Below are 12,293 nucleotides of genomic sequence, written 5' to 3' on the forward strand. Positions count from 1 at the left end.
CACACGAATTCCGAGTAATCGGGAATCTGTTGGGAGCACAGGCGCGTGTTCATTGAACCGCGTGGTCCCACTCTCCCCGGGCTAGGCTTACCTCAGCTCGTGCAAATAACACTTTGCTTTTTCCTCATGCTTGGGTCGCCTTTTCTGAAATGTTTTCTTTTGTTCGTTAGCCAACCAAATGGCACCAAAAAGGAACGCTCCCAAGAAGACCGTCAGCAGCTCGGCCCCACAGCAGGACAAAGGAAAGGCGGTAATGCCGGACTCCCCAATCCCCAACTTTGGGCCGGCGGTGGAGCAGGAGGTCGAGGTCGCCCCCGATGCCTTCTTTGAGGCAGAGAGGATCGTCTCAAAGGTCACCGACCAGGCGAAGATCAACAAAATCTTTCTCTCCCACAACATCGCCCTGGGGAGAACATCTGTGGTGGCCCGACCTCCCGCGGAAGGCGAGCATAGCTGCGCGCCGCTCGACGAGGTATTCGCGGCCTGGAGCGGCAAGCATTTCAAGGCGGGGGCATTCCTCCCGCTGGACCAGTATTTCATGGACTTCCTCAATTATGTGAGGTTGGCACCATTTCAGCTCCCCCCCCAACTTCTATCGGTTGTTGGCGGGGTTGAGATATTTATTTTTGAAGCACGAGTGGGAGGTCCCCACTCCAGCGGACATTTTATACTTTTTCTGCCTCAAGGCCAGCCCGGATCAGCGGGGGCGAGGCGACGGGTTTTACTACTTAACTCGATTCCCCAATACGGCTGCGGTCATCGAGCTGCCCAGCCACCCCAACAACTTCAAGGATCAATTCTTCATGTCGACGGGGTTCAGGAACTGCGAGCTCCACTACTTCAATCATCCATGTAAGTGTTTTTCATCCTTAGCTCGTAAGTTAAGTGTCGTTTTAGCTCCTTCCGTACCCCTTTCTGACTTAAATTAATTCTGCAGCCATCTTCGCGAGGACAGAGAAATCTGTGACCCTCGGGGCCCAATACGAGACGCTGGCGGGCTTGCCCCCCAGCGAGAAAGATTACCGCGTGCTCGTAACAGATGAGACGATGATAGCCTGCAAGCTAATTTTCCTAAATCAGACTTTGAACCTCAGGAGGCCTCGGGGGCTTCCCCCAGCTCGCGACACCAGACCCGTCATCGTGGAGGAGGTCGTGGGAGATGAAGATGAGGAGGACGAGGGCGACGAATTTCCCCTCATGAGGAATAGGAAGCGGACCTTGGAGGTCGCCCAGAGGACGGGCGAGGAGAGGATCCAATCCAGAGCAGTCGCGGGTCCTTCTGGCCAAGGTAACCCTTACATGTTTAGGAGTCTAGATAGGGCCACAGCAGACCCCCGGCTGGCTAGGTTCAACCCTAGGCAGCTCGTCCATCATCACCGAAGTGATCCGGACCTGAATACCACCCTGCTCCATTGTGTCGACCGGCTTGTGCTGGACTACCAAGATAGCCGGCCTAGGGGTACCGTAGTAGTAGATAATACCCTAGCCTTTAGGTCGATCCTATTCGAGGAGTATAGGACTAACCTTCGGACATGGCCATCACTTCGGAGGGGTGCCGTAGCTCTGGGGCTTAGGCAATACGTAGAGGAATCTAGCCCTGAGTCAGCCTCGGAGCCAGAACCTGCGCCAGTTCGGGAAGTAATCGACTTAGATTCATCTTCGAGCTCGGGGGGTAGGATTCCCTTAGTATTCATATACTTCTTATCTTTACCCCTTTGTTTTTGTATCTGTATGGCTGCTAACTCGTGCTAACCATGTTTTTGTTTTGACAAAAGAAATGTCTCAGCCCGAGGAGAGCCTACGAGGTGCGGTCTTCGGGGGGAACCCCTCAGCTGGGCCAAAAATGAAAATTCTCCGGACGTCCAAGAATGCCGCTGGGGTCCCCACCAAGTCTTCGACAAAGGAGAAGGAGCAAACCCTGGCTTCCCAGGTCACGGGAGAGATTCTTGCTACTGCAGAGGGAAGCAACATGCCTCCACCGCCCCCGCGTGCTCCAGCCGCCGCCCGGGACGCAGGAACGGAGCTCAGGACTTCGACGGTTGTACCCTCCGATGTACGCATCCCAGTCAATCCCCAAGACCTGGAGAAGATCCCCAAAGCCTTCCAGGAAACGGTGTATGAGTCGGCGAACTACGTCGTCAGCCACATATACAGGTTCACTGAGAAGGAGCTCCGGGCCATCGAGACACTGAGCCCGGTGGGCGTGCTGGAGTCTTCATTGGGCATGGCCATGACAGTAAGCTAGCTTACTTTTTTGTGGTTTTTATCATTACACTTTGCTTTACTTTTCCTTTCCCTTTTTTCTAAGGCGATTGTCTTTTCAACTTCGCAGAGTGCCGTTGCCCTTCACTAGAGCATCGTCAGGACCAAAACTCAGCTCGAGGACATGAGGAGCGAGCACCAGACTACCCTGCAGGCGACTAAGGATGCCTTGGCAGCCTCGCAGGTCAAGTTGGAAAAAACCCACTCGAAGGTCCAAGAGCTCGAGGCCTCTCTCACCACCTCGCGGACAGACCTAGATGCCGCGAAGACTGAGGTCCAGGTCGCCCAGGATGCCCTAGAGGCCGAGCGGAAAACTTCGGAAAAGTCCATGGAAGATCTGTTCTACCATTGCTGGGTCTACAATCCAGATGCATACTTCTCCTTCATGTCAGCGAGCCTTTGGGAGCGCTTGCTGGTGAAGTTCCAAGCTCGCCTTGATAAAGAAGCGCCCTCGGAGACCGGGGATGGTTCTGGCGCAGCTGAGCAAGGCAAGACGGCGACCTCCAAGGGGCCACCTGGCAGAGCTTAGGGCGTTTCTTCTCTTGTGCCCTTCAATATTTTTAAATAATTTTTATGTAACCTTTGCATGAGGTGCTTTCACCTCGAGACAATTTGATTTAACGCTTTTAATTGATCCTCTTTCTTGCCTTTACGCATTTTGGTTACAACTTTTTTTTTTTTTTGAAAAGCTTAGTTCGTGTTAACTTTTATCCATATCTCGGGCTGTTTAAGAAGAACAATGATCAATAGATTTAAATCAACTTCTAAGTTTTGTGACCCGGTTAGGACCAGGAACTTAATTTGAAAACTTAGTTCGTGTTAACTTTTATCCATATCTCAAGCTCTCTAGGAAGAACAACGATCAATAGATTTAAATCAACTTCTAAGTTTTATGACCCGGTTATATCCAGGATAGGACTTAGTTAGCGTTTAATCCTTATCAATATCTCGCGTTTTTTAAGAAAAACAACGGTCAATCGATATGAATCAACTTCTAAGTCATTAAGGAGACCTGGTTATATCCAGGCACCATATGCCCTCCAAGTAACTGGGAAAGGGTCTTTCGTGGTTACTTTAGATTACACTTGTAAACATGTACAAAAAGCTGGTTCTCATTCATACATAAAAAATGGCCTTCCAAGCCTTACAAGTGAATCATTGATAATATTTCTTTAAGTGGATGGCGTTCCAAGTCCGCGGGACCGCCCCTCCATTAATTCGAGCTAACTTATAAGTTCCCTCCTTAATGATTTCGATGACCTGGTATAGTCCTTCCCAGTTTGGTCCTAAAACTCCATCTTTGGGATCTTTCCCAGCCAGGAAAACTCTCCTTAGGACCAAGTCGCCAACGCTAAAGGTGCGTTTTTTGACATTGGTGTTGAAGTAGCGAGTGATTTTCTGCTGATAATGGGCGAGCTGGAGTTGCGAATCCTCTCGCCTTTCATCAACTAGATCGAGGGAATTGCACAGGAGCTCGTGGTTTCAATCTTGGTCGTAAGGCTGGACTCTATGCGAAAGCACTTTAATTTCCACAGGGAGGACTGCCTCACTCCCAAAGGTTAGGGAAAAGGGAGTATGACCTGTAGGAGTCCGATGCGAGGTCCGGTATGCCCATAGGACCTGGGGGAGCTGTTCTGGCCAGATCCCCTTTGCTTCGTCTAATCTCTTTTTGAGGCTCGCCTTTAGGGTCTTGTTGACAGCTTCGACCTGGCCATTAGCCTGAGGATAAGCCATGGAGGAGAAACTTTTTACGATTTCGTATCTTTCACAAAACTCGGTGAACAGGTCGCTGTCGAACTGAGTGCCGTTGTCGGAAATGATCTTCTTAGGCAGGCCGAACCGGCAGATAATGCTCTTAACCACGAAGTCAAGCACTTTTTTGGACGTTATTGTTGCCAAAGGTTCTGCCTCAGCCCACTTCGTAAAGTAGTCGATGGCTACCACGGCGTAACGGACCCCGCCTTTTCCAGTGGGGAGGGCGCCAACCAAGTCTATTCCCCAAATGGAAAACGACCATGGGGACGAGATCATCTTCAGCTCGATAGGAGGAGCTCGGGCAACTGCGGCGAATCGCTGGCACTTGTCGCACTTCTTCACGTATGACATCGAGTCTTTGGACAGAGTTGGCTAGTAATACCCCTGCCTCAGGACCTTTAAGGCCAAGCTCTGCCCCCCAGTGTGGTCTCCGCAAAATCCTTCGTGCACTTCATGGTAGGATGGCCTTTGCTTCGCCTGGAAGAACACACTAGAGGAGAGGTAGGGAGTGCCCACGTCGGTACAACACCCCATCGATTATCGTATATCTAGGAGCTTGGTACAGGACTCGCCGTGCATCGTTACGTCCTTCAGGTAGCTTGCCCTTGACGAGATTTTCAAGGATGGGGGTCATCCAGGTCGGCCTGACATCGATCATCTCGACCTCCATCTTGACATCTTCTATGCTTGGTTTCTCCAAGAATTCGACTGGTACTAGACCTAGGGTCTCCGTTTCCCCAGAGGTGGCGAGCTTGGCAAGAGCGTCTGCATTAGCGTTCTACTCTCAAGGTATCTGTTCGATCAAGCCTCACTCAAATGCGGACAGCTCAACTTTTACCTTCGCCAGATAGGCGGCCATCTTGGGTCCCCGTGCTTGATATTCGCCCAGGATCTGGTTTACCACGAGCTTGGAGTCACTGAAGCACTGGACAGAGCTCGCCTTCAACTCCTGGGCTATCTTTAGTCCTTCCAGCAAAGCTTCGTATTCGGCCTCGTTGTTGGAGGCTTTGAATCCAAATCTCAGTGCCGAGTGGAATCTATGTCCCTCAAGGGATATCAAGATGATTCCAGCTCCGGAGCCATTCTCGTTGGATGAACCATCTACAAAGACCCTCCACGAAGCCTGGGGCGAGATGATTTGGGGTGAGTTTTCTGCGGGATCCTCCTGGAATCCCGTGCACTCTGCCATGCAATCGGCCAGGGCCTGATTTTTTATAGCAGTTCCCGGAGTGTACAGAATCTCAAACTGACTGAGTTCGATGGCCCACTTTAACAAATGTCCCGATGCTTCAGGTTTTTGCAAAACCTGCCTTAAAGGTTGATCGGTCATGACGTGAATCGAGAGGGGACTGGAAGTACGGCCTGAGCTTTCGCGAAGCCGTGATAAGGCAGAACGCCAATTTCTCCATCAACGGGTATCGGGATTCAACCCCAAGAAGCCTCTTGCTGATGTAGTAGACTGGCTTCTGAACTTGGTCCTCTTCTCGTACCAGTACGGCACTAGCTGCGTCCTCAGTGACAGCCAGGTAGAGGAAAAGGGACTCTCCTGCCTTGCGTTTGGATAGTACAAGCGGCTCAGCCAGATGTGCCTTCAAGTCGAGGAATGTGCTTTCGCATTCTACTGTCCATTCAAACCTCTTGTTTCCTTGGAGCAGGTTGTAGAAGGGCAAACACTTATCGGTGGACTTTGAAATAAACCGATTGAGGGCTGCCACTCTTCCTCTCAGGCCTTGAACATCTTTTCACGACCTAGGAGAAGGAAGTTCGAGCAGTGATCTGATCTTGTCGGGGTTTGCCTCGATTCCTCGGGTATTAACTATGAACCCCAGGAATTTCCCTGACACGACTCCAAAAGTGCATTTCTATGGATTGAGCCTCATTCCATATTCCCGTAGTATCTTAAAACATTCTTCCAGGTCGGAAACATGGTTATCGGCAGTCTTTGACTTGACTAGCATGTCATCAACGTACACTTCCATGTTTTTTCCGATCTAGTCTGCGGACATTTTATTTACTAGCCTTTGGTAGGTAGCTCCGGCGTTCTTCAGACCGAACGGCATGACCTTGTAACAATAGACGTTAGTCGGGGTCATGAAGCTGGTGTGTTCCTGGTCCGCCGGATTCATCGCGATCTGATTGTAGCCTGAGTACGCGTCCATAAAGGACATGAGCTCGTGCCCTGCCGTGGCATCTACCAACTGATCAATCCTGTGAAATGGAAAGCAATCCTTGGGGCAGGCTTTATTCAGGTCGGAGAAGTCGATCCAGGTCCGCCATTTCCCGTTAGGCTTCGGGACCAGCACGGGGTTGGCAACCCATATTGGAAACTTGGCTTCACGGATAAAGCCGCATTTTTTGAGCCGGGCTACCTCTTCCTCTTGGGCTTCAGCTTGAGCTGTTCCTAAACGCCTTTGCTTCTGGGACTTGGCGGGAACGCTTTTATCTAGATTAAGTGTATGCATGATGACACTGGGACTGATTCCCACCATGTCCTCATGGGACCAAGAAAACACGTCCAGGTTACCTCGCATAAACTTGGTCAGCTCCGCCTTCCTCTTACCACAGAGGTTTTTCCTGAGCTTGATCGTCCGTGACGGATTCTACAGATCAATGTTCACTTCCTCGAGCTCCTCAATTGCCTGGAGCTCGCATCTGTCCTCGCCTATTCGGGGGTCAATATCCTCACTTAAGACGACATTTTCCCCCTCGGCGTTTTAAGGTTTTTTAATCTCAGGATCTACCAAGGGTTCCTGAGATTCCTCTTCACCTTGAATGGCCATTGCCAGCTGCCCAGGTTTAGATTTTCCCTTCATGGAAATGCTGCAGCATTCCCTGTCAGTGAGCTGATCGCCATGGATAGTGCAGATTCCCATCGAAGTAGGGAATTTCATCGCGAGGTGGCGAATGGACGTGACGACCTCGAAAGCTATGAGCGTAGGTCGTCCCAAAATGGCATTGTAGGCAGTGGAGTAGTCAATGACCACGAACTCGAGGAGTTTGGAGACTGTCCGAGATCCTTCACCTAGGGTGATCACCAGCTTGATCGTCCCTATCGCTACTGATCCTTCTCCCGAAAAACCATACAACATCATGGAGGTTGCCTTCAGCTCGGCGACAGTCAAACCCATCTTCTCTAAGGTGGATCGGAATAGGAGGTTCACCAAACTCCCATTGTCTATCAGTACCGTCCTCACTCTCCTATTGGCGAGCTGGACTGCTACGACCAGAGGATCATTGTGAGGGAACTGGACATGGCCCACATCTTCCTCCGTAAAAATGATTGGCTGCCTCTCCAACCGCTACTGCTTTGACTGACGCTGTTACGGGATGAACTCCACTCCATTATGAGCCTTTAGTTCGTTCACTTATCTCTTCTGGGTGCCTCTGCTCGTGCCGGCCATGTGTGGACCTCCAGAGATGGTGGATATCTCTCGTCCTACCATAGGAGGAGGTACATCCTGGTCTACCCGAGACCCGGGGTGACTGGCCGGGACTTCAGGGGCAGGTCGACTTGCTGGAACCCTGTTCCGTGCGTATTGAGCCAAGGGGCCGGCTCGAATGAGAGTCTCAATCTCATCCTTTAAATGTCTACAATCGTCAGTATTGTCGCCAACATCGTTATGAAAACGACAAAACTTGGAAGCGCCTCTCTTCCCCTTGTGGTGCTTTAATGGCTCCGGCCTCTCCCAGGGGACTCGGGTAGAGTTGGCTAGGAAGATATTCTCCCTAGACTGGGTGAGCTCGGTATAAGTCACGTAGACGGGCTTAAACTTGTTATGGACTTATTCTTCTTTTGACCGTGTTGGCTGCCTTCACCATTCCCCTTTCTTTTGCCTCCTCCGAGTTGGTTGTTCTGTGTGACGTTCTGGGTCGCTGCCACGACCTCCGTCCCCACTCCAGCGGTCTATTCGGGGGCCTGGCTAGTTCCCGCAGCTGATGCTTCGGCCTCCTCCAAGTTAATCCATTCTTGGGCCCTGTTAAGGAATTCGTTAACAGAACTGACTCCCTTCCTTTGTATATCCTTCCAGAGATCTCCTCCAACGAGGATTCCAGTTCTCATGGCCATGAGCTTGGAGCTATCATCCGCGTCTCTGGCTCAAGTAGCGACGTTCGCAAATCTGCTCAGGTAGGCCTTCAGAGTCTCACCGGGCTGCTGCCTCACATTAGCCAGGGAGTCGGCCTGAACGCGGGTGGCCTGGGAGGCTCGAAATGCCCTTTTGAAATCTGCCGAGAAAGTCTTCTAGGAACTGATTGACTGCTTTTTACCTTGTTTGAACCACTGCCTGGCAGGTCCAGTCAGTGTGGAAGGAAAGATTAAACATCTCAGCTCGGGGCCAATGTTATGGGCCATCATGAGGGTGTTGAACATCCCTAGATGGTTCGATGGGTCTCCGTCCCCATTGAACTTTGACAAGTGAGGCATACGGAAACCAGATGGGTACGTCGTTGCTACTATACTGGGGGCGAAGAGTTCCATCTCGTCCCCTGAATCGTACTCGTCTTTTTCTTTCTCCGTCAGGAGCTTCCTCATCAGCTCCTCCATCTGAGTTAGGCGTTCGAGGGTTTGGTCCTGGTGTCCTTGGTTATTCCGGGGCTGTTCAACAGCTCCAGATCCACTGTACATATTTGATGGGTTATTGCCCCTCCTATCTTGAGATAGGTTATTTGGGGCATTCCCTCCGTTACGTACCTCGGATAGGGCCCCCCTGAGCGAGCGTGGCTACCTCCTCCCACCTGCTCCCCTCTATGGGAGTTGAGACAATCTCGAAGGTCGCCTCCTTGGGTGACTCGAGGACTTTGTGCCGAACTCAAACGCTGGTGCAGGTCTCCCCCAGAGAGATCACTCCGGCGACTGCCGGTCCAGTGGCTCCTGCTAGATAGGCTTGGAGTCCGCCTTTGGTGGTGAGGACCTAGGCTTTCCCCTGGCATCCTGCTACGCCGGGAAGGTCCAGCTGATGGCGGATCTCTCCTGCTATTTTCGTAGGCAGGAATATCTCGAACGGGTCGAGGAGGAGAGGGATACCTGATCGGAGACGGAGGATGCCTGACTGGAGAGGCGATCCTGGTTCCATCAGGTCGAATTAGATTTGGTTGGGGCCCTTCGACCCTGCCAACCCGCTGGTCCCGCGCCTGGCGATTTGGACGAGGCGCAGGACGGTTGTTGGGGACGGGCTGATGCTGTGAGCCCTCCCCGGATTTCCTTCGGGAATTTCCTCGAGCTCTCCTGGGCGCGCTCGAGGATGGTTAGGAGCTAGGAGTCGACGTTTTGACCGAACGGCTGTACTGCTGTTGTTCGACTCTAGGCATTCCTCTGAAGTCTGCCTCTCGATGGTGTGATGAAGGAGTGGAGTTGGGCGTCGGAAGTCTGTCTGAGCGGCTACGCTTGGACCGATTACCCCGGCGAGACTTAGAAGCCTCGCCTTGCCTCTCTTCGACGTTAACGTCGGTTGTGAGAGGGGGTAATCGGGCCAGCACATCCTTGATCTGCTGACTAGCTATTGCTAGCTGGCTCCTCAGCTAAGCATTCTCCATTTCCTCCGCAGTGTAATAACATGGGTTCGGGTTAGGCGGCCGAGGCGCCGAACTTCCGGTGTCGTCATGGCCCGCCGGCTGTTTTCCTGGCCGCTGCTGGACTTCAAGAACTTGTTCACCAGGGGTGGCAGTATGATGAGCCTCCTGCCCATCATGTTGCTTTGCCTCGTTACCGTGCCTGGATCGAGTTGTCACCATAGTTGGATGTTTGCGACAGCACTGAATCGGACTTGCTCTCAATGAAAGCACCAAACTGTTGACGCGATTCTTCGCCAACAGGTAATTTAAGAAAGGAAGAGAAAGGGATTAGTGCTAATAATGAACCGAAACAGATATATGATCTTAGGAAATGGAAAGGTGACCCAAGACACGGTTTTTAAGTGGTTCAAAGGTTAAAATCCTTCTACTCCACTAGTCAATATTATTGCTTTATTCTGGGAATATGATTACAGGATATTTCTTACAAGAGATAATCCAACCTCTATCAACTCCCAGGGTCTCCATATTTATAGGAGAAGGCACTTGGGAGTTGGTAAGAAGGTCATCCCGTGACCTTCTTACCTATCATATCAACTCTGTGACATTCATGATTAAGTCTTAAACGTGTCACATAAGTGTGGTCAAATCAATAGGTAAGGAGATAATGGGCCGCACGGCCCAACCCAGTCGTGGGTGTCTGAATACGCACGTTCCTGCTGCGTGTCCGAGAAGTCAGGAGCATATCGGACACGTGATGTCTAATATATGCACGTTTACCTTGTGTGTGTTGACTTTACAAAGGGTCATAGCCTCCATATTCATCTCGTATCATGAGCTGGATACTTAACTCGACCTTCGGCCTTCAGAGTCCAGGCTCAAGTCTTGGGCAATCTCGAGGAACCCTTGGGATTCCTCGAGCTAAGGAGGTACGACCTTATGACGGAAGCTCCGGTCTTGGGGATGTCCACGAGATAATCATTATTAGGCCGCAGCTCAGCTTGCTAATCAGCCCGTGGGAAAATCAGGGCGTACAAAAACAATTTTTTTTTTCAATTTAATAGCTTAATTCCTCAAATTTTCCTATACGTATATAATTTTGTATAACTGTGCGAAAAATAGCTTAATTGTTGTCGTGTCTTAGAGTTATTATATAATATTATATGTGTAATATTATTGTAATTAACTATGGGGAATAATTAATACTGTATTCTGTTAAATTGTTAGGTATCAGTCTCTAGTCATATTTGGCTGCCACCTATAAATATATATTACATGTAGGTTGAATATAAATTATGATGAATTGAGATATTGATTGTTCGGAAAATGTAGATCTATGAATGGAATTATTAGAATAAGTTTGTAATTTTTTTTAAAAAGTTCTACATCCACAAAACAGATATATATATATATATACATATATGTAATTAAATAAATAAATAATCATCCATCGAAGTATTACTATCATTATCCTATAGCCGGTTGGTAGCCGGAATCAGACGGCTCACCGGTCGCGGTGGACGCTGTTGAAACCCCGACCTCCTTCTCATGTCCACCACTTGATCTTCTCTTGTGCTACACACCGCTACAGCATTCCTTAGCCAAAATCCTCTCATTAGTTTCTTCAAATTTGTAAACTTCGTTTTTCTTATCACCTCCCTACTACTTCTACCACTGCTGCTGCTAATAGTAATATAATTATCCGAGAACGCTTCTTCATCATTATTGCACTCTCTGTGGTCGGCTCTAGAGCACTGTATAAGAGAATCCAACTGCTGCGAAATGCTTCGGATCTCGTATGCGTCAAGGAGTGATAAGCTCCCTACCGTTGGTTTTGATGAATCATGATGATCAAGATGAACATTTACTCCTAATTTAGCCTTTATCATTGCGGATTCCTGCCTGTATCGTGATGGTCGAGGAACGTGACGTGACCTCACTTTGACGTCGTATTCTCGGGTCGGGTTTCCGTCTGATCCAGACCCGTGCTGGTACCACGCCCACGCCGCCGCCTTCACCACCGCTGATTCGTCAGTTGTGTTCCCTCTCACTTTATTTTTCTCCATGGTGGGAGGAGTGTAAATGTAGATAGTATGGGAAAAAGGTCGAAATGTATATGCACATGCACATTTAATATGATATGTTAGTTGGTTTGGGAAAATATGTGGGAAAATTTAGCTCCACGTAACAAGAAAAAGGAACGCCAGTAATTACACTTATTACGGATATTTGATACCTTCAATTTATGGTATTCTTATCAAAATTCATAAAAGAGGCTAAGAGAGAGTAGATATATATATACGACTTTGCGGTATAGTCAACAACTAAATAAGAGATGGGTCAAGTGTCCAAATGGAGAAGCTTAATTAATGTTGTTAGGGGTACCTTGTGGTCTTCATTCCCTCCATCTTTTGTATTTTATTTTATTTCTATATTTTAACATTTATTGTTGCAGCGTGATGTATGTATGGTTGAATTCTAATAATCATGAATGATAAATCACACTAATTGGAAAGAAAAAGAAATCGACGAATATGTTAACGTATTTAACTTATTTTTTGTCTTTCCTTTATGCAAATTTATGCACAATCATATTATTATTATTATTATTAGACCTGTAAATATGAGTCAGACTTTTTAGCACGGCACGAAACTGACATGAATCTGAGAGGCGCGAGCACAACACAACACGAAAAAATATGGGCTTGGGCTAGACACGACACGAATTGAAAATTAGCACGGTATAGCACGACAAGCCCCAAGGCACG

The 12,293-nt window shown here is 49.1% G+C and overlaps 1 protein-coding gene across 1 annotated transcript; it reads right to left on the bottom strand.

Moving 5' to 3' along the window:
- Positions 1 to 10,840: 10,840 nt before the first annotated feature.
- On the bottom strand, positions 10,841 to 11,979 carry LOC133816368 (uncharacterized). The gene has a single exon (XM_062248904.1). The coding sequence runs from the start codon at positions 11,589 to 11,591 to the stop codon at positions 10,998 to 11,000; it is 594 nt and encodes a 197-aa protein (XP_062104888.1). The 5' UTR covers positions 11,592 to 11,979; the 3' UTR covers positions 10,841 to 10,997.
- Positions 11,980 to 12,293: the final 314 nt, after the last annotated feature.

The sequence above is a fragment of the Humulus lupulus genome, chromosome 2 (assembly GCF_963169125.1).
Source record: "Humulus lupulus chromosome 2, drHumLupu1.1, whole genome shotgun sequence".
Lineage (NCBI taxonomy): Eukaryota > Viridiplantae > Streptophyta > Magnoliopsida > Rosales > Cannabaceae > Humulus > Humulus lupulus.

What these genes read in the sequence shown, in the direction of transcription:
- LOC133816368 (XM_062248904.1), bottom strand. Translation starts at nt 11,591, where the DNA reads ATGGAGAAAAATAAAGTGAGAGGGAACACAACTGACGAATCAGCGGTG.